Source organism: Cyclopterus lumpus, chromosome 16 (genome assembly GCF_009769545.1).
Source record: "Cyclopterus lumpus isolate fCycLum1 chromosome 16, fCycLum1.pri, whole genome shotgun sequence".
Taxonomy (NCBI): domain Eukaryota; kingdom Metazoa; phylum Chordata; class Actinopteri; order Perciformes; family Cyclopteridae; genus Cyclopterus; species Cyclopterus lumpus.
Genome location: NC_046981.1, coordinates 13,094,755 through 13,113,335, shown reverse-complemented (window position 1 = coordinate 13,113,335; position 18,581 = coordinate 13,094,755). Strand labels below are relative to the sequence as shown.

Sequence of the window (18,581 nt, the reverse complement as noted above, 5' to 3'; positions counted from 1 at the left end):
ACAAACTCAGAAATGACCACACAATGTCAAATGTTAGACTTGAGTTCATGTTTACGATTAGAGACCAAACACAACGTATTCATTTATCCGAGCTGTATTTGAAGGGCCGGCTGAAAGGCAATCAAGCTATTTTAGTCAAAGCTTCTGCCAGAGCCGATAAATATTATTAAACTGAACACAGAGAAAGCAGCTTCACAGACACCCGAGACGTCATTGTTAAATCCCGTTGTGACAGTGGACAGCAGCCTCCGGTCTCAGGGAACACCGGAGGCCGACGTGTGGGAAAGGCTTCCTCGGCCCTTGAAGACATGCTGCCCTGTTGGAGTCGTGTGCTTGAAGGTCCTTGAAGAGTCAAATGAGACCTGAAGTCAATGTGACGCTCAGATATCGTGAAACAAATGTCAAAAAGCAGGAAAAAAACAGTATGAATATGTTAATTGTCCGTGAACCGGCCACCCTCTGTTCACACTGATATGATCAGGAATTGCAACATTCATCAGTCAAGGTCAAAAATATTTTCACCGACATTTGCAATAGCATGGTTTCCATAACAACCGTTCTGATTTCATCATTCTGAAAGTGGTCCCTTCCAGAGTTCACTGAACCTCTTTGGAGCATAACAAGAGCATCATTTCAGTAATCCGTCCATGAAAGGGTTTCGATAAAGCAAATGCTAAGACTCAGAACTGAGAGGGAGGTTTATACGTTTTGATATTCTGCACATTTAGTTATTGAGAGAGAAAGGCCTGAAAAATCACGACTAATAAATACAACACATGAACACAAACTCAACATCCCACTGCTCTTCTTGCTGATGGAACAGATTGCATCCCGAGTTACCAGCAGGATGAGAAATATCCCTCATTTCCAGCCCGTTGTCAGAAGGATCGCCAGGTCGTCTCCGCTAGAATTACACATCAAATGTCTCTTTACCACGTTCATAAGCATAATTCATTACTACTGTATTCAGCAGTACTCAAGTAAAAGTACCACTACCATAGTGTTGAGATACTCCGTCCCGCATTAAAAATTAAACTTGCGTAAAAGTGCAGAAGTGATATCAGCTATTACTTATGCAATATTATTCTATATTATATTATCGTAATACTGAAGCATTAACATGTAGGCAGAATGATGTCACATATGGTTGAGGTGGAGCCAATTAGAATACTTTTATATATTTGTTTATTTCAGCGAATTGATACATTTTGCTTTATAAGAACACAAAATCTGAAAAGTAAATAGCTGCAAGTAAAAGTGCAACATTTGCCCTTGAACTGTAGAAGTAAGAAAATACAAAAAATATATATAAGTTGAAAAACATAAGCTAAATAAATTTACTATGAATATTCTGCTGCATTAGATTAACATTATATGAATCCTGAGGGGAAAAGCAGCTCAAAATGTATGGACACATGACATATTGGTGACTGATATATTAATAATGGTGGATAATTAAGAAAGTCTTAATGGTTCCGATGGCAATTTCAGTTAAAAACTTTGTTCTATCATATTCAGAACGAGTACTTTTACTTTTGTTACTTTAAGTACTACGCTTAAATGCTGGACTTTTACTGGTAATTAAATAAGTGTGTTATGACATTGTTGTATTAGTACTTTAACTTCTGTAAAGAATCTTAAAAGCTTTTTGCACAACTGGTCAAAACTTCCCGGTCGTGTTTTTTGTCCTCATCTCACTTTTGCAGTAGCATTCTGATTGGAACGTCTAGAACAAGATGATCAGTTATTATCGACCCTAAAATTCCATATTGGTGCTACAGCACTACTGGGGCCAAGGGGCGTGACGTGAATTTGACTGAACGCATTCATCTTGGACTATGCAACATAACACAAGCTTTGTCTTTGTATACTAAGAACAAGTTAGTTATCAATAAATCCCCACTGTCAACAATGCTCACTTATTCAGGTATAATTCAATCATGAGTGTGAGACAGGAACAGTTTCATCACTTTATTAATGAGTTTAATTATTTATACCAACAAACAAAAAACTGTTTCTCTCCCTCCATCCCTCTCTCTCTCTCTTCATCTCCTTTATCCAACCGTTCTGTTCCCAACAAACAGTGGTGATAAAAGAGCAGGGTCACAGCAAATTAAAAACAAAGTGTGACAGATCAGAAGATGGTAAATAAACATTAAAATAGCACATGTAGTCGGCTCTTCATTTAGGAACAAGTCAGGAGTACTGAAAATAATGTCCCTGGTCTGACAGCACACATACAAACACACATTCCCTGCAGCGGAGCTCAAGAAACTTGTCAAGTATCTGTGACGCATACACACAGTTCTAACAGGACGAACCCGTTACACTCGTACGACGCTACATACGGTAAGCGACAACAGGAGACGGTCGGACACAGGAGATGATCAAGTCAATAAATTCATTATTTCCCCTTTCCTCACTCTCTCACACACACACACACACACACACACACACACACACACACACACACACACAGGGTGATCCGTGCGCCCTCCCAAAACCCCATAGATCCAGAGGCTCGTAACATTCCCTTCACATTCAAGTTAAATGAAAAACTGGAGTTCCACCCGTTTGCTAGCATGTGCACCTGCATACATACAAGACCACTGATTGGATAGGACACACCGACGTCTGGATCTCAGTACAGTATCTTGGATGTGAAATTATTTTGCATGTGACATTGCCGAGCAAAAATGGTGAATAAAAATTAGGAAACTACTTTAAACCCTCAATTGTACCACCCCAGTGGAAAAGAAATGATCGCCCCCTTCCCCTGATAAAAACAAAAAAAAACACAATACAATAAATAAAACAGTTATGTCAACACTTATGGGGGAAAACAGAAAGTCGTGAAGAGAGAAATTGAGGGAGAGAATAAAAATGAAACATTTTGTTCTGTTTTTCCCCTCATGAACCAGGGACTGAAATGAAATTGTATTTACAGACTGCGACTGAGGATAAACAGTCCGGCCGCTGCTGCGCCGGTCTACTAGAGAAAAAAAAATTACAAGAACAACAATATAATAACAATAATAACAAAATAAAAGGTACTGATTATTTACAGTTTAGCAGTGAAAAAAGGAGGCGGAAAGAGGGAAGCAGAAGGCAGAGGGAGGAGGAATAAAGGAATGGAAGGGGAGGCTCCAAAAGCAGTTGGGTTTCAGGGATTTGAGCATCATTTCTGGTCTGCTTTTTACTGAGATTAGTGGAAGAAATATAGTGTGGTCAACTTGGGCTGAACATGCACATTTGCATGGTGGAAGAAAGACAACCGGTTCATGCCGACAGTGGACCGTTGGGCTGGGTAAATAATGAGTTCTTACCACCAGCACAGGCCAAGAAGAACATGATACGAGCGTCACAGGCAGGCCGTTTGGAAAGTGGGAGAAGAGGGTTTCAAAAGATCTCTCACAAACCAAACTAAATTACTTCAGAGTCCTCCTCCTGCATTAACAACAACTGTGTAGCTGAAATGGCAATGACGAGCCAGGTGAGCGGCCAGTAGTCCGTACCCGATTCTCTCTCATATCAAGCCGATATGAAATGTAACACCGTAAAGTGACATAATTAATGAAGTGACTTTTCAATGCTAAGCAACTGTGTTTATGACATGCAAGGCATCATTGAGGCGTCTGTTATTGTATTCGATGCAACCGGAGCCCCAAATCAACGGCTCCCTCCGTGTGAAGCTACGTTGGCGGCTGGACGCGACACATAACTCGCCCCTTTGCTTCCGCTCTACTCCCTTTGGAGATGTGCAATACTCATTTGAGATATTAACATGAATTGCTTGGTTTCCAGCTTAACCAATGAAAACACGAGTTTATACTGAAGAAACTGAAAATGTGCGCTCTGCTCCTTCTCATTCACATAAAAAGGCAGTTGAGGAGCTAATATTCAAAAAGAAACCATAAAGACAGGCTGTGGTGCCCTCATTTGTAATAAAATTTAAAACCAACTCTTATCTAAAATGAACCAAAAATCCGCCAATATCTTCTGTCAGGTATCAAATTGGGAGATTTAAAAGTAATTCTACACATTTGTTCAGCCTTTGGCTGGGTGAACTGACAATACTTGAGTAGAGTTCAGTGTAGAAAGTGCCAGAAAAGCCACTACTCTACATTCTACAGTGTGTTGTACGATCAAACATGTACACTACATGTGTGACATTTTTGACCCCACTAAGGATGATTGTCAATATTATACAGGCCTTACATACGGCCCTCATTCTCAACTCCATAGTCAATCAGGATCGCATTCAGTGGCACCACGGCCACACATAAAATACGCTAATGCAAATAAAAGAAACATTAAAAAAGGGATAAAAGTCAATTGTATATTATAATACAGAAAATCCATACAACATGGACAACCCCCCTCCTCAACTTCCAAACATCCCAACCATTGTAAAGTTTCCTTATTCTAACAGGCCAGACACGGGCCAGCGTGGACTTAGAACTGCAGCTTATTTCAAGCCCAAGCATGGCGACCTAAATATCCTTAAAACAACCCCCACATCTTCCTGAAGTTGGCAGCCAAAGAAAGTGTTTTCTATTGGAAATGGTTAAAATTCAGGAGTGTTTATGTGGGTGTGTATAGTTATTTATTTTCTATTTTAAGGGTTTGGAGCCAGAGGGGAGGTTGAGAGGGAGAAAAGCAGAGGAGAGAAAAGGAAAAGGGGGAAGACAAAAAGAAAAGATGACAGAGGGATGGAGGCTCAGGTGCTGTTGTTGATGGATCCAGGTGCTGAGCTGGGCTGGGCGGTACTGTCTGACACACTGCCCTCTGCAGGGGGAGAGAGGGAGCACACTTGTCACCAACAGACAGGCTAACCTCAGGAATAATAACAGATAGTTTAGTGACGATAATTAACGGCCTATCAAGTGATTATAATGTAAATAGTAAAGAAACATTTTTTTTCCGGTAATATTTACAACAGGTGTGAAAAGACATCTACTGCCACTCAAAAGCTTAATTTTTGATCAGGGTCACAGGCCAAAAGACAATATATATATTAAGCACTTGTTAAAGTTTTACTTTTATTATTTTTGTAAATTCACTTGTGCTCCGAGGACAAATACATGAGTAAATGTATAAATAAAACCCCACCAAAATATGGCCCGTCAATGAAAACAAGTACGATTTGTTCATATATTTTTGATACACACCATGTGAGGCAGGCGATGTCTGTGCACGAGCGTGAGGAGGAATGAGTGTGGAGTTCAACTGGGGCTGGATAGACAGCTCTGAGAGCGGAAAAACAAACAAACGTTTCATTATACATAAAATACTAGTGTTGCATCATAGTTCAAACACAAGAAACACAGAAAAGAGATCAAACTGAAAAAAGAACGACATGAAGGTAAAACTGACCGACGGGACTGAAGTTGAAGAGGAGTGGCAGTTCTCGTCCGCTGGGAAGGCGGGTGTTGGGCTGACGCAGCTCATCGAAGAAGGGGTGCGCACACGCCTCCAGGGGAGACAGCCTGGTCACTGGCGTGTATTCCAGCAGTCGAGAGCATAGGGCAATGGCCTCTGGTGGGGTGCGAGGTTTGAACACCTGACGGAGGGGAGAGATTTAGCTTTATGGAAATCCAAGCCTTGAGGTGCCGGCAGACAGCAACCAGGAGAGAAGGGATCACAGCTGGCGCTCTCACGCACAGCAACATTCAGAGTTTTTGACATTTAAACTTTCTCAACTCGTCATGTAACCATGGCAACCACAGAAACTACCTTGAGTGAAATTCTACATGGGCCATACCGTAGCCAAGTTCTATGGTTATTATACCTCTTCAGAGAGAACAGCCAGAACAACAACATCAGGTTCAAAGTCTGATTATCTGGTTCGGGTCAATAAACAACATTCATGATACTATTCAGCAAAAACATGAAAGATCACCTGGTTACATTGCTTTTCATCTACTCTACAATAAAAAGAATACTAGGTAGCAGCATCAGTACTTCTTAAAAACTAAAAACAGAAAGTATTTTTATGTGTACACAAAATCAAACTCTGGTTTCTTATTCTGATATAATTTTCCCATGGCATTACCTCATCCTATGAAGAACAACAAAGCTGATTCAGAAAGAAACACAGGTGTTTGGATAACCATGATACAGGAATAATATCCCCCAGTAGTGGACGTACCTTTGTCCAAGGGTGTGCTTTGATCTGAGGGAATTTGAACTCTGTGTAGTTAGGGTTCATCTCTCGGATCTGCTCCCTTGTTGGCGTCCCCAGAACCTAACAAACAAAAATGAAATACTGAATCACAATGATTGGTATGTTCTGCATGCCTGGAGACAAGATGTGGAGGAGTGATCGTCAGTGGTGATGAGCACACAAACAGCCGTTGTCATTAAGTGTACAGCTTGCATTGTCCTTCTGTATTGTTCTCCATTTCTAAATATCTGTATTTAAACGTGTCCAAATACTTTATTTAAATACAAGTATTCACACATTGTTTGGTGTTTCTTTCACAATAGTTCTTACAAATGCTCAAAGACAATACTGACAGCAGGTTCAATTTCAAACTTTAGACCATGTCTCCTTTCATCTAGCTGCTTGTGCAAACAGTTGGCTTTCAGCCACTGTAGTACCAGTACTGTACCTTGATGATCTCTACTAGCTGGTCCACGCCACTGTCCCCAGGGAAGATGGGCTGGCCCAGCAGCAGCTCGGCCAGCACGCAGCCGGCCGACCAGATGTCAATGTTGGACGTGTAGTCAGTGGCACCAAAGATGAGCTCTGGGGCACGATAGTACCGTGAGCAGATATAGGACACATTCGGCTCCCCCCGAACTAACTGCTTCGCACTAGAAGGTGGTCAAATGGAGATGAAGCAGATAAAGACAGTTTAGGGGGGCGGGGGGGGGGGAATGACAGTCAACGTGAACCTTTCATTTCTCAGTGTGTCTGTTTTCACAAAACCACACCGTGTGAGCAGTCAGGTGAGAAAAACATATGACAGATGAAAACGGGGAAAGTCAAGGCTGAGAGAGAGATGGCTACACAAATAGACAGCCTACTAAACATGCATGCTGAGACAAAGACAGTAACAACAATGGAAAGAACAATAGCGACAGGCCGACACGTCCAGGTGGAGATTCTGTTACTGACCTGCCAAAGTCACAGAGTTTGAGAATGGCCGTCTCTGGGTCCACCAGGAGGTTCTGGGGCTTGATGTCTCTGTGACACACGCCCTGGGAATGAATATAAGCCAGACTGCGGAACAGCTGATACATGTACACCTGAGGGAGTGGGGGGAGGGAGCGAGAGAAAAGCAAAGATGAATTTGAGGATACCAAAGTTCACCACTTTTCCCTGTTCTCATGTTAAGTTCATACTGGCCAGTAAGTATGAAAATATCAAGGAAAACTAGTCGTGACAATATGGCTTTGAATTATCACAATCCCAGCAGTATATAAACACAAATTACTCATGAAATAAATGATTTAAATAACCTCGACAAAAAGCAACAACCAATTGAAAATGATTAATTCGAATAAGTTTATGTATGTTTTAAACTTAACCTGACGCATTATGATATGTCAACCCTGCTTTTAGTTTATAGATCTCCCGGCAGATCTCCTTCAAAAATTATTTCTAACAACTACTGTTCTTAACAGGCATGAGAAAATACGTCTGAAAAGGATAAAAAGGAAAAATCAATTAATTTAAAGAATTTTGTTGTTTGCTTTTCAAGCCCTGCAGATGGCCTGACAATTAATAACGTTGTATTAATTCGGACATTTGCTAGCTGTGTGAAAGAGGTTAATGAGAGTGTGAATAGGTTTTTCATCATGTGCCAGTCACTTCAATATGTGCCCTGATTGTGTTTTTGGGTGCACTGTTGAGGTAGGTGCGTGATGAAAGACGCAGCTGTGTGGTGTCTGATACAGCCTGCAGTGCCGTGTTTCTACAACAAAACATTGGGTGAAAAAAACTCCCTGAATATGTGCTGAACTATCTTCATCTAACCCCGATTTGACATGCGTCTACACATCCTAGGTCAATGGTGTCGTTCTCAAATAAAAAATTGCTCAGCCAGTTAAGTCTGTACCCATTTAATGAGTCTGTGAAATGCAGACTTTAAGCATCTTAATATGACAAATCCCTCATCATCCCCATTATCGTCATTATTACCCCCATGATGCAACAACAGCAGGCTGGCAAACCGATTACAAAATGATTACAGAGTACATGATGACTGAGGGATGAGCAATGATGCTTAAAAAGGAGGCAGAAGGAGAGAAGAGGAGACCGGTAAGAAGAAGAAGAAAACAATGAGAGATGGCAAAAACATGAAGACCCAGGGGACAGGGAGGGGGAACGAAGACCCCCAGACAGGCTGTGATAGAAGTGTGTCACAGGAGGACGGAGGGGTGAGAGAGGAGAGAGAGGAGAGAGAGCTCAGTATGCATCTCAAAGCCACAGGGGAGCAGCAGGCTGAGGAAAGGAAATGGGCCATGAGACAGCTATAACTTCCTCTGTGCTGCTGGAGACAGTGAACACACAAACACGCTCTCTAAAAATGAGCTTTCTCAATGACTTATTAAACTCAATTGAACGACTAAGATGAAATATCTAAATCTAATGCGATTTATTATTTGACAGTGTCAAATAATATTTTATGCCAGAGTAACAGACAGAATTAAGTATTTAAAGTTGTATACTTCTAACCATGAAAGCACTAAGAGCACAAATCTCTGCCAAAGATGAACAATCTGCAAAGCAGCTGCCTTTCTAACAAATAGTACTGTATCGGTGAGTCATCCGTGTGTTTTCTATAAAGCAGTACATGTTTGACAGTCTGGATGTCAGAGGTTCCCACTAACGAATGCCTTTCGGATGCATTAATCCCCCCAAAATGAATCCAGCGAATGTCCACTTAATTTCCAGTCTCGTCTTTTTTAAAGAAGAACAGACAGGGGTGAAAACATAATCTCTGCAGGCGTTGTGGGATGCTGATGAAGACCAGACAGTACATTTCTTTACATGATTATAACGGCACATTTCACTTATAATACATATATAAATTAAGTACTTCATCCCTGAATAACTGTCTCGAATCAATTTTTTTTAATGCCTGCAGCCATGTGGTGAAAGCCCACATGCACATCCAGCTGTGTATGTGCGTGTATAATCTTTATGTGTGCCCACCTTAACATAGATGATGGGGATGGTGGTCTTGGCTTTGTTGAAATGCCGAGCCACCCTGTACACTGTCTCAGGGACGTAATCCAGCACCAGATTCAAATACACCTCATCTTTCTGGAAAAGAGGGGAAAAAAGAAAAAAGGACTGTACAATTAAGAGGTGGAAAATTAAATGATATATAAAACAAACCAATCTCATGAAATATGTTGGGTTGTACAGCGAGTAAGTAAACAAAAAACAATTATTGTAGCTCTATGATTGAAGATGGCTATTTGAAGGACAACATGAAACATTCATCTTATGCTTTGCACGTGTTAGCGACAAATATCTGAAGCAAACAATGATTGAATAAACATTTACAGTTGATAAAGCTTAGACAACATTTACAAACTGATCTATAATTATGAGTGTGAACAGTTAGCCTGCCATAGTAAGTACATACGAATGTAAACACCGGCAGACTCAAATACAGGATGGATATTTAGGTTCACGGATACCAATGGTATAGTTCATTCATAAACTCTACAAACTTTCATTATATAAAAGGATACATTTTTGCAGCGGCTGAGGGAAAATACAATGACACGCGCACGTTACTTACATATTAAACTGCACCTTGATCTCAGGAAAACTTATTGTTTCCAGAGCGTACAGTTTAGAGGTTAAGCATCAGCTCAGTTGGGCTGATACAGCTCATGTTTTCTCCGATGCAAATAGACTAAGGGCAAAAGCTCAACCACAACAAAAACCTGAGCAACTCAGGAAAGTACTTGAATCCTTAAAATGTGGACTTACGGGGGTGAATTTAATGTACAGTTAAGACCCGGATCAACTCGTCAAAAACATGTCTATGAATCATCATTGATGACTGGCTGGGTGTGGAGGCAGAGTGCTTCATCTAGAAACTCGATTCCTACTGCATAACAAACGAATCACTGCATACGCACCTTCTCGCCACTGGAGTAGAAGAAGTAGCGTAGCCTCACAATGTTGCAGTGGTCCAATTTCCTCATAATTTGCAGCTCCCTATTCTGAAATGAAGAAAGGAAAACGGAAAGGCAAAAGTTGTAAATTGCACAGAATGTGACAAACAAGCACAGGTCCGTAAAGCCACCAAAACCTTCTTTGCAGATGCAACGTTTACAACTTCACTGTAATTGTTTGTAAGCCTTTGTAAACATACCTTAAACCTCTTGTCTTGGAGAACTTTCTTAATTGCCACCATCTCCTGGCTGTCGATGAGGCGAGCCTGGTAGACAACCCCAAAGGAGCCATTTCCTATAACTTTTATGTCTGTATAGGACACTTCCTGTGGGCGATCAGGGCCCTGGCCGGGTGTGGCTACCACCGTTGTCACCTTGCTACTGTCTCCTGTGGACGAGAGCACAAATATGCCTTGAAAAAAATATCCTCTTATGATCAGAACACGGTCAAGACATTCACTGTGGCTTCACACCACAGTTAACATTAAACCTACAAACACCCTGTCATGAAAAAGCATAATCATTTTCATGAATGAAGTGATGTTTAGACACGTGAGAAACACATTGACACGACAGCCTTTAAACCAGTGTCTCTCAGACAGAAGTTAAACATCTTCTCTAAATGGTTGTGACCCATGTGGTGGCTCCCCACATGGGGGTGAGCTGCTGACAGTTCCCAGAGCTTTCCTACTAGTCCCCTGGGTGAAGCTAGCCCAAACCCCTTTTACTGGAGACACAAATATGATGCAGGTCAACTGAAGCCGCACTCAGCCTGAGCTAGACCCATTCATGTGAGACCACAGTCAAAGACGAATCAAAACAGTATTCCAAACATGCTACAGCTAAAACACAATATTACTAATGTAACCAAATCAATTAAGTGGTGGATTTTGTTTCAGTTGTTCTCGCAGCCAGCTTCTTTGCTTAGCTGGCCACATATCTCTGCCATATGGCAAGTCTTTGGCAAAGTCCAATAACAATAAATTCCTATTGCAAATACGAGTGCCTGGAGTATATCCCTGCAAGCCACGTTTAACCCAATTCAGGACAATAGTCTTGAAGCCAGGTCGAGGACCGTGCGCTGACCCATGCCGATTGCAGGTTTAACCTTTGTCTCGCGTCCATTTGAATTACAGTCTTAAAATCACAGTTCCAGCTCAGGACCTCTGCAATCTTAATTATCTTAATGTCCATATTCCAATAACATACACCTAACCCAAATATAAGTTGATGTTATCCCCGTAAGAGCCAGTTGAGCACATAGTTGTATTTTTTTGTTATAATGTTATTTATGTTCTGTTGGTATTAAAGCTCATACAACAGTTGTGTACAATTTGAATAGCATGTTATAAGTAGATTATTCTATTGTTCATTTTATTTTTTGCCATTAACAACTAAAATGGAGGTACATATATTGCCATTTCTAATAGAATGTCTGACCTTGTGGAAATGAGATGTTTAAGATCTAAGAGCAACTGACAGCTCTAGTTAGGGTCAAGTGGCTGCTCAGTGCTTTATGCCTGTGCTCGTCTTGGGTCAAGAATGATTTGACAAATCGGCACCAGAAGCGATGACACTGGGAGGGGAAGAGCAGCAAAGAGGCCCCATTGCCAAAAGGCTTGTCAGAGCCTGTGATAAAATATTGCGAGGACAGTAGCACACCCAGAAGTGCTACCATTTCCTGGGCTTGCTCACTTCGCCTGTCTCAACAGGACCCCTCCTGATCTCCAGTAGGTCTCCAAGTCTCAAAATGGAGTCAGATAATGAAGCATTTTGGTCTCTCCCATAAATTGCCAAACAAAAAGAAATAATTTGGCTTTATCAACTACTTATTTCTGTATAAAAACATTTAAGAAATTACAAATTGGAGACCAATCTCCAATTGATTATTGGTGACAAAAGACAACTATACTTTACTATAATTTACCAGCCCAAACCCTTTTCACGCTAATAAATAAACAGCGGCCAATAGCATATCCACATGATTGGCCTAGATTTCATCTCAGCCCCAAGGTCAGCTGGAAATATTCAGCTTTTGAGATCAGTCACTGTGTGGTTCCTGCACATTCCTGCATCCTCCATTTCTGCTCCACAACACAATGTTCTTCTGAATCTCCTTTTAGAATCACTTTCACACTCTTTTGAAACAAGTCAAGTCAGAGGGGAGCACATTAAATATGGAGCAGCTGTGGCATGATAGTCCCTTGAATAATAAATGCAAAAATGAGCACCCTGCCCAGCTGTCAGTGAATAGCTTTGGTTTCTAATACGTCAACAGAAGCCTGATGAGTAAGAGAAACGGAATGAGCAGAGTGACTCTCATCACACCCACACTGATAAGCAATTAGCTTGGAGTTTGTTGATAACACTAACAGTTTTACCTTCAGAAACTTATCAGCAATTGCATGATAAATTACAGGTATGTTATCGTTTATGGCCTACAGGAACAATAAGGGCACTTTGCCTGATGTTGAGTGATGATGGATTTAAACTGAGTGTGATTTGGATAAAATCACCGCACGGCGATGGTTGCCTTTCAATCCATACGTCTGAATGTTTCTCCTCCCCCACAATAGAGAGATGGTTCAATTGACCCAACACCAATCAGGATAATTGTACATACATTACAAATAACTTTGGATGGGCCATACATTTTCTGATCAGAACCCTAGACTGCACAACTATTTAAGTTTTATTTGTTTGGTACCACGCAAACTTAAGATGGTGCTCGGCATTGACAGATATCAGGTGCTGATCCAATATTTAAAATGTTGAATCTATAAATCACATTGCGTGGATTGGAATAATTTTCAAGTACGGTAACATGAGGCCAGAGATAGCCGTGATTGTCGTGGCACGTAATACTGAGTCGGAGGCCCACTGAGACTGCATTTCATAATGATATTGGAGAATGTATTTAATGTGGATCGGTATGTCTCCATGGCAAACTATTTCCACTATCTTAAGTTAGGATTCTCACTTTCTTAAATAAAAGATTACATGAGGATTTGCATACTTGACCAGCTGTTGAAACACATGCATAGATACTTTCATATATGCAGAAGTTTAGGCATCCAGCCGAGTCATTTGATTAAGGTAAATTCTCCATATGTTGGTGAATAAGAATATGCAACTCAGTACATTGGGATCTAGGGCTGCAACAATGAAATCGATAACATTTGATTATTAAAAGAGTTGGCAACGAAATTCATTATCGATTTGTTGTGTCGCGCGATTATTATGCCACTCAATAAGTCGCAGAGATGTGAGTATTTATTTTAAAAGTTGAGCGTGGAGGTAAAGGAAAGACCATCGGAGAGACCTGTAACGTTCTTCAGAACAACCCATGGCGGAGGCAGAGAATCAGTACGACCTGAGTCAACCAAGGTGTGGGAGCATTTCACACTAAATCAAATCGAAAAGGTGCGTTAATTGCAAGATATGCAAAAGCGACATGGCACGGGAGCACCACGGTGATGATTCAGCACCTAAAACGTAAACATTCCCTTCCTCCTCCTCAAGGACAGCAGGGCACGTCACTACAGAAAACTACTTTGTTCCGTTTTGAAGTGAGGAACGTAACGTCACGTCCCTCCAGTAGCTCTTCTGGTGCTGCTGTTTACTCGTTATCCAGCTACACAAGTTAACATTAGCTCATTAATAACAGTAGTAATGCAGGGGTATAGTTTGCAAGACTAAAGACACTAAAGCACTCGGTCATCTTAAGCTGTGTTTAAATGTGGTGTATAAATGAACTTAACTTGTACTTACTACAATTATGGTAATAATTTAATGAATAAGCTTGAAGTAAACGTGTGTGTGTGTGAGTGTAGTGTAGAAAACAAGTTCTGACGATCCAACAAATCCTGTTATTACTTTAGCCGCTCAGGGATGTTCAAGGAGCAATCTGTGTGTGCACTTTCAGGAGATTTGTTGCACTGTGAATTTGCACCGTCAGTTCTGTTTTTTAACAAAGTGTTAGAAATTAATGCCTTTTAGTTTTTTTATCCGATTCATCGATTATTCGAAAAAGATAAGACAGATTAATCGATTATTAAAATAATCGTTAGTTGCAGCCCTACTTATATCATTTGAATATCCTGACGGCAATGTATAGTATCGCAACTCTAGTTTGTCAAAAGCTCTGCAAGATCAGACTCGACCGAAGAAAACGCCTAAAAACGTAGATCAGAACATTTTAACCTACTTTTTACAAACGTTCCCATGCTAGCTCGCTTCCATGTGACATTAACAAGATCAGTACCACTAGATCAGTATCTGTGCATCCCGACACATGGCCATCTACTATGCAGCTATTAATAAGTGGGTTTAGGTGTGTTAGTTCAGGATTTAAAAAGGCAGGACAGAGGTAACTAAAGGGTGCAAAAGGATGTTTAACATGTATTAACGCCACAGATCCCACTAAATGCTTTTGACATGCGTAACTAGTAGTTACCAATCCAAAAGTTTCTTTGAATTGTGCAAGATTATATTTGAATGATTTAAAGGATGATAATTCAATTGTTTTTCCCTATGGCCATATCAATACCATTTTAAGTCATTTACTATCAGAACTAAGATGTTATACAAAATAATCTCTTAGCACCTGAGCCCTGCTATGAATTTAGAGATGTTTTTGGAGGAGCACAAATGACAAGTACATTTCTTAATTCTTCATTAAAACCAGTTTGCTGTCCCCGAATACCCATATGCCTGCTCACCAAAACGTTGCTCCGCCTTCCATAAGAATAATTAACATTATGGATACGGCTACAGTCCGATCCAGGCTTATTTTTTCAATCTTTGTTCTCAAATGGAGCTTTGAATGTCTGTCATCATATTTTGTGATGTCATCACCCTAAAAAAAATAAAATATGAATTTGTATTATTGTGGTTATAAAAATGTAATTTGGATTGCTGTTAGATCGCCGTGTTAATACAGATGCGGGCCTCCCTTTGCACACACGAGAGCAACCGCATTTTTTTGTTGGAAAGGCTAAATACAAAAAAATATCCTGTTAGATAAAAATGTGAATTTTGGAATTGAATACATCCATCTTTCTTGAACAAATGTTGTGCCGAGACAACTACGAGACCGAGACAACTACAACTACGAGACAAGGACTGAGCGGCACATTGCTTTCTCTGTGTTTGGATGAAAAAGTATGAAGGAAGGTAGACCAAAAGATGGACAATAGCACACCGTTTCTGTAAGCTATGAATAATAAATGAAATGTCAAGTTAACATTATGAATAAAGCTTCAAACTATTTTGTAGAGCCTTAGTTTTAATAATTTAAATAAAAAGGTCACACTTTTTTAAAAATGGCGGACATTTAAAAAAAGATGTATTTCAAGGCCACACATGGCGATCGAATCGTTTGTAACCACGATTGGACAACATACATTTAGAAATAATCGTCCAACCCTATTTCACATATTTCACACGCTGTAGAACAGGCATTAATGAGGTATTGAAGTATTCAACTTTTTTATTTATTTTAGGTAAACTTTGTGTTCTTATTATTAAATACTGTCTAAAGCTGCCAGGGAATATCTCACAAATTAATACTTTTGAATATTTGATCAGACCATTTTCAATTAAATCTTTGACTGTTTTAATTAGGCCAAGTACAACATAACTACTCTAAACTAAATGTCAAATGACAAAGGGCCTTCGTAGAGTGTAAAAGTCTTATATCCCTCAAAACACAGCATTGAAAAAAGTATTGTTTTGGTAACACTACTTACACTCCGGTAAAACATTGCATTTGTTTGGCTAGTTTTAGTCCCTTTATATCAACGATTGGCCTTTTTCCTAAAGGCTTTGATCAGCCAAACTGATCAGAATTTGGGTCAGTCGCCACTGGTCTGTGTTACCTCTTGCTCTCAATGATGATGTATAGTGTCTTTTAATTTGTCAAAGACACCATTAAGCTGTTCCTGTTTCTGTTGTCAGGCAGCTGAATGAGTATTAAGTTATGATTCAATTGTGACTTGTTAATCAAGAACAGTTATTCCTTTACTTTTGCACTAAAAGTATTGATCAAATCAGTAAAGATTAACAGTGAAATATGTCTTGTGTGACTAGCAGTGTTGGAAAAATCCCAGTGAGAGTAGAGGTAGCAGAAACTGACCTTCTTAATATTGCTGCTACACAACATTTGACCATGTCTGAGCAGGCAGACATCATCCTCCCTCAAGCTCAGTTTTGTCCATGCATGTTGATCCACTTTAGAGGGCTTAGTTGTTAGTGAAAATATTTCAAATGTTGACCCGATGTAGTCTAAAATAGCATTCTGGTGTTGTTTCTGCAGGGCCCGAGCATCTCTGACACAAGAACAATGCTTTCACAGAATGGAAAATATCCTTATGACCAAAACCGAGACATTATGATAAATTGAGGGAAAAGGGAAAGAAAAGTGAGCTTATATTCTGAAGCAATGGATATAAATGAGCCAAATCACCTGATGAAGATCTGCTGATTGGCCGCATGCACTAACTTTGGTAAAGGTTTACTACAAAGCAGCACGAGTCGACTTTCATCATTTTCTTTGCTAGTCATTTCTCCTGTTCAAATAAGCAATTATTAATCAAACACCATATTATGTTCCGTCAGGCCCCAAATAACGTTTTTTTTCTTCCAGTTTTAACAATGCGAAGTGACATAAAAGCTATGATGCTATTTTCTTCCATCTGTCCTTCTGCACGCCTCTGTCCAACAGCCAACTGCTCCATGGCATAGCCACATGACCCCTGAGCATTCTGCAAGTTCTTGTCATCACACCAGCAAAACCAACTGGGGGGACTTTACTTTTGGCAAACCAGGGTTTCCAGTAGAGGTGTCAACACAGTGTATTCAACCATCAGCGTAAAAGTAGACATGATACCGAAAGGAATACTGGCCTCAACTAAGGTGTACATATATTAAATTACATTTAGAAATGTTTTTCCACTTTTAAAAAGGGTGCTGACACGGTTATACAGGCAAAGTGTCAAATAAAAGTTTACCAAACTGTTTCCACTCTCCTAAGCTAGATTTGTCACTTTCTTGGTCAAAGATGGCCTGAGGTGGGTTTATGTACCGGACAAACTGTTTAAACCCATGCATTGACACTTTCATATATGCATTAATGCAGTAGTTAGATTGGGTGAAGGTAAGGTCACCACATGCTGGCTAGTAAGAATGTGGAACTCAGTAGTTTGGGATACTTTTAGAGATTAGAATTTTAATTTCTTTAGGCTACCACACGGCGTACAGTCTCACAACCCTGGTTTGTCACTCTCTCTGCAAGATCAGACAGAACTGAGGACGACGCCTAAAAAAGTTAGACCTCATAATTTCAACCTGAAGCACTCTTTACCAAACGTTAGCAAGCTAGCTAGCTTCTACATCCGATATTAATCGCGTATATATTAGAGCGTCGGCGAACCCACAACTCTATTTTTGGGTTACAATGCAAAAAGAATGGTTCGGTAATGTGGCCGAAAACATTTACATAACGTTATTTGCCGTCGAAACACCGACGGCTTAGTTCAAATGTTGTCACCAGCAGCTAACGATGATGTTAGCTGTGCGATCAAAGGATCGCACTGGTTCCTTAATGAAAAACACAGCCACCGTTAGCTGGACAGCTAACTTAAGTTAGCTAGCTAACCAGCTAACAGCTTGCTGCTAAGCGACAAAGATCGACACTAAGTACCCTCAGACACGTTTATCTACAAATAACGCGTAGCATGAGCCTTTGTGAGAACGTTTAAAGTGGGCTCATGATTCAAACAAATGTATATACTTACTGGGAAGTTTCAAATTCCCAAAGCTCGTCGAACTGCTTCCACTGGCTTGTGAAGCCCCAGTTTTTCCTGTCGAGCTTCCGCCGGCTGCCGCTGATCCGGCGCCGGCTGCAGCGGATCCGGGAGCTCCGGGAGGCTCAGCGAAGGAGCTGGTCCTGGGCCGCCCGCTGCCGCTCATATTTGTGTGAACTAAAGCCGGGGCAAGGTGGAACGTTAACAAAAGCCAGACCGGCACAAACTTAAGCTTTTATAGATGTGTGATTTAATATTCTAGATAAATATAAACTACACTTACAGCGTTCTGTATAGGTCGCCCGTCTCCCCCTTTCTTCCTCTGTAGAACGGTGATGGGGGGGGGGGGGGAGTTGACGTAACGACGTAAAGCTTCGCAAGCGTTGCTGGGAAAGTGAGTTCTTTAGGAGTCTTCAAGCTCACGAAAATATGGACTCAAATGTACAATAATGACAGCTGTGATTCGTAACACCTCGATTGCACTAAAACGGGAAGAAGATAAATTAAAAGGGTGGACGTTGCCTAGTAACAATGTGTCAGCATAACTTATTCTGATAATCGCCAAAGCACATTCATTACTGTACTAAATAAATAAAGACAAGGCTCGCTAACGTTCGACAAAAAAACTAC

General features: G+C 40.5%; 1 protein-coding gene across 1 annotated transcript; it reads right to left on the bottom strand.

The window, feature by feature from the left end:
• Positions 1–1,957: 1,957 nt before the first annotated feature.
• gsk3ab (glycogen synthase kinase 3 alpha b) lies at positions 1,958–18,283 on the bottom strand. The gene is made up of 11 exons (XM_034553302.1): positions 18,235–18,283; positions 17,943–18,128; positions 10,347–10,534; positions 10,111–10,194; positions 9,167–9,277; positions 7,124–7,254; positions 6,615–6,819; positions 6,152–6,247; positions 5,377–5,563; positions 5,172–5,249; positions 1,958–4,788 (listed from the first exon to the last, which is right to left on the bottom strand). The coding sequence occupies exons 2-11, from the start codon at positions 18,115–18,117 to the stop codon at positions 4,721–4,723; spliced, it is 1,323 nt and encodes a 440-aa protein (XP_034409193.1). The 5' UTR covers positions 18,118–18,128; positions 18,235–18,283; the 3' UTR covers positions 1,958–4,720.
• Between the last annotated feature and the right edge of the window lie 298 nt (positions 18,284–18,581).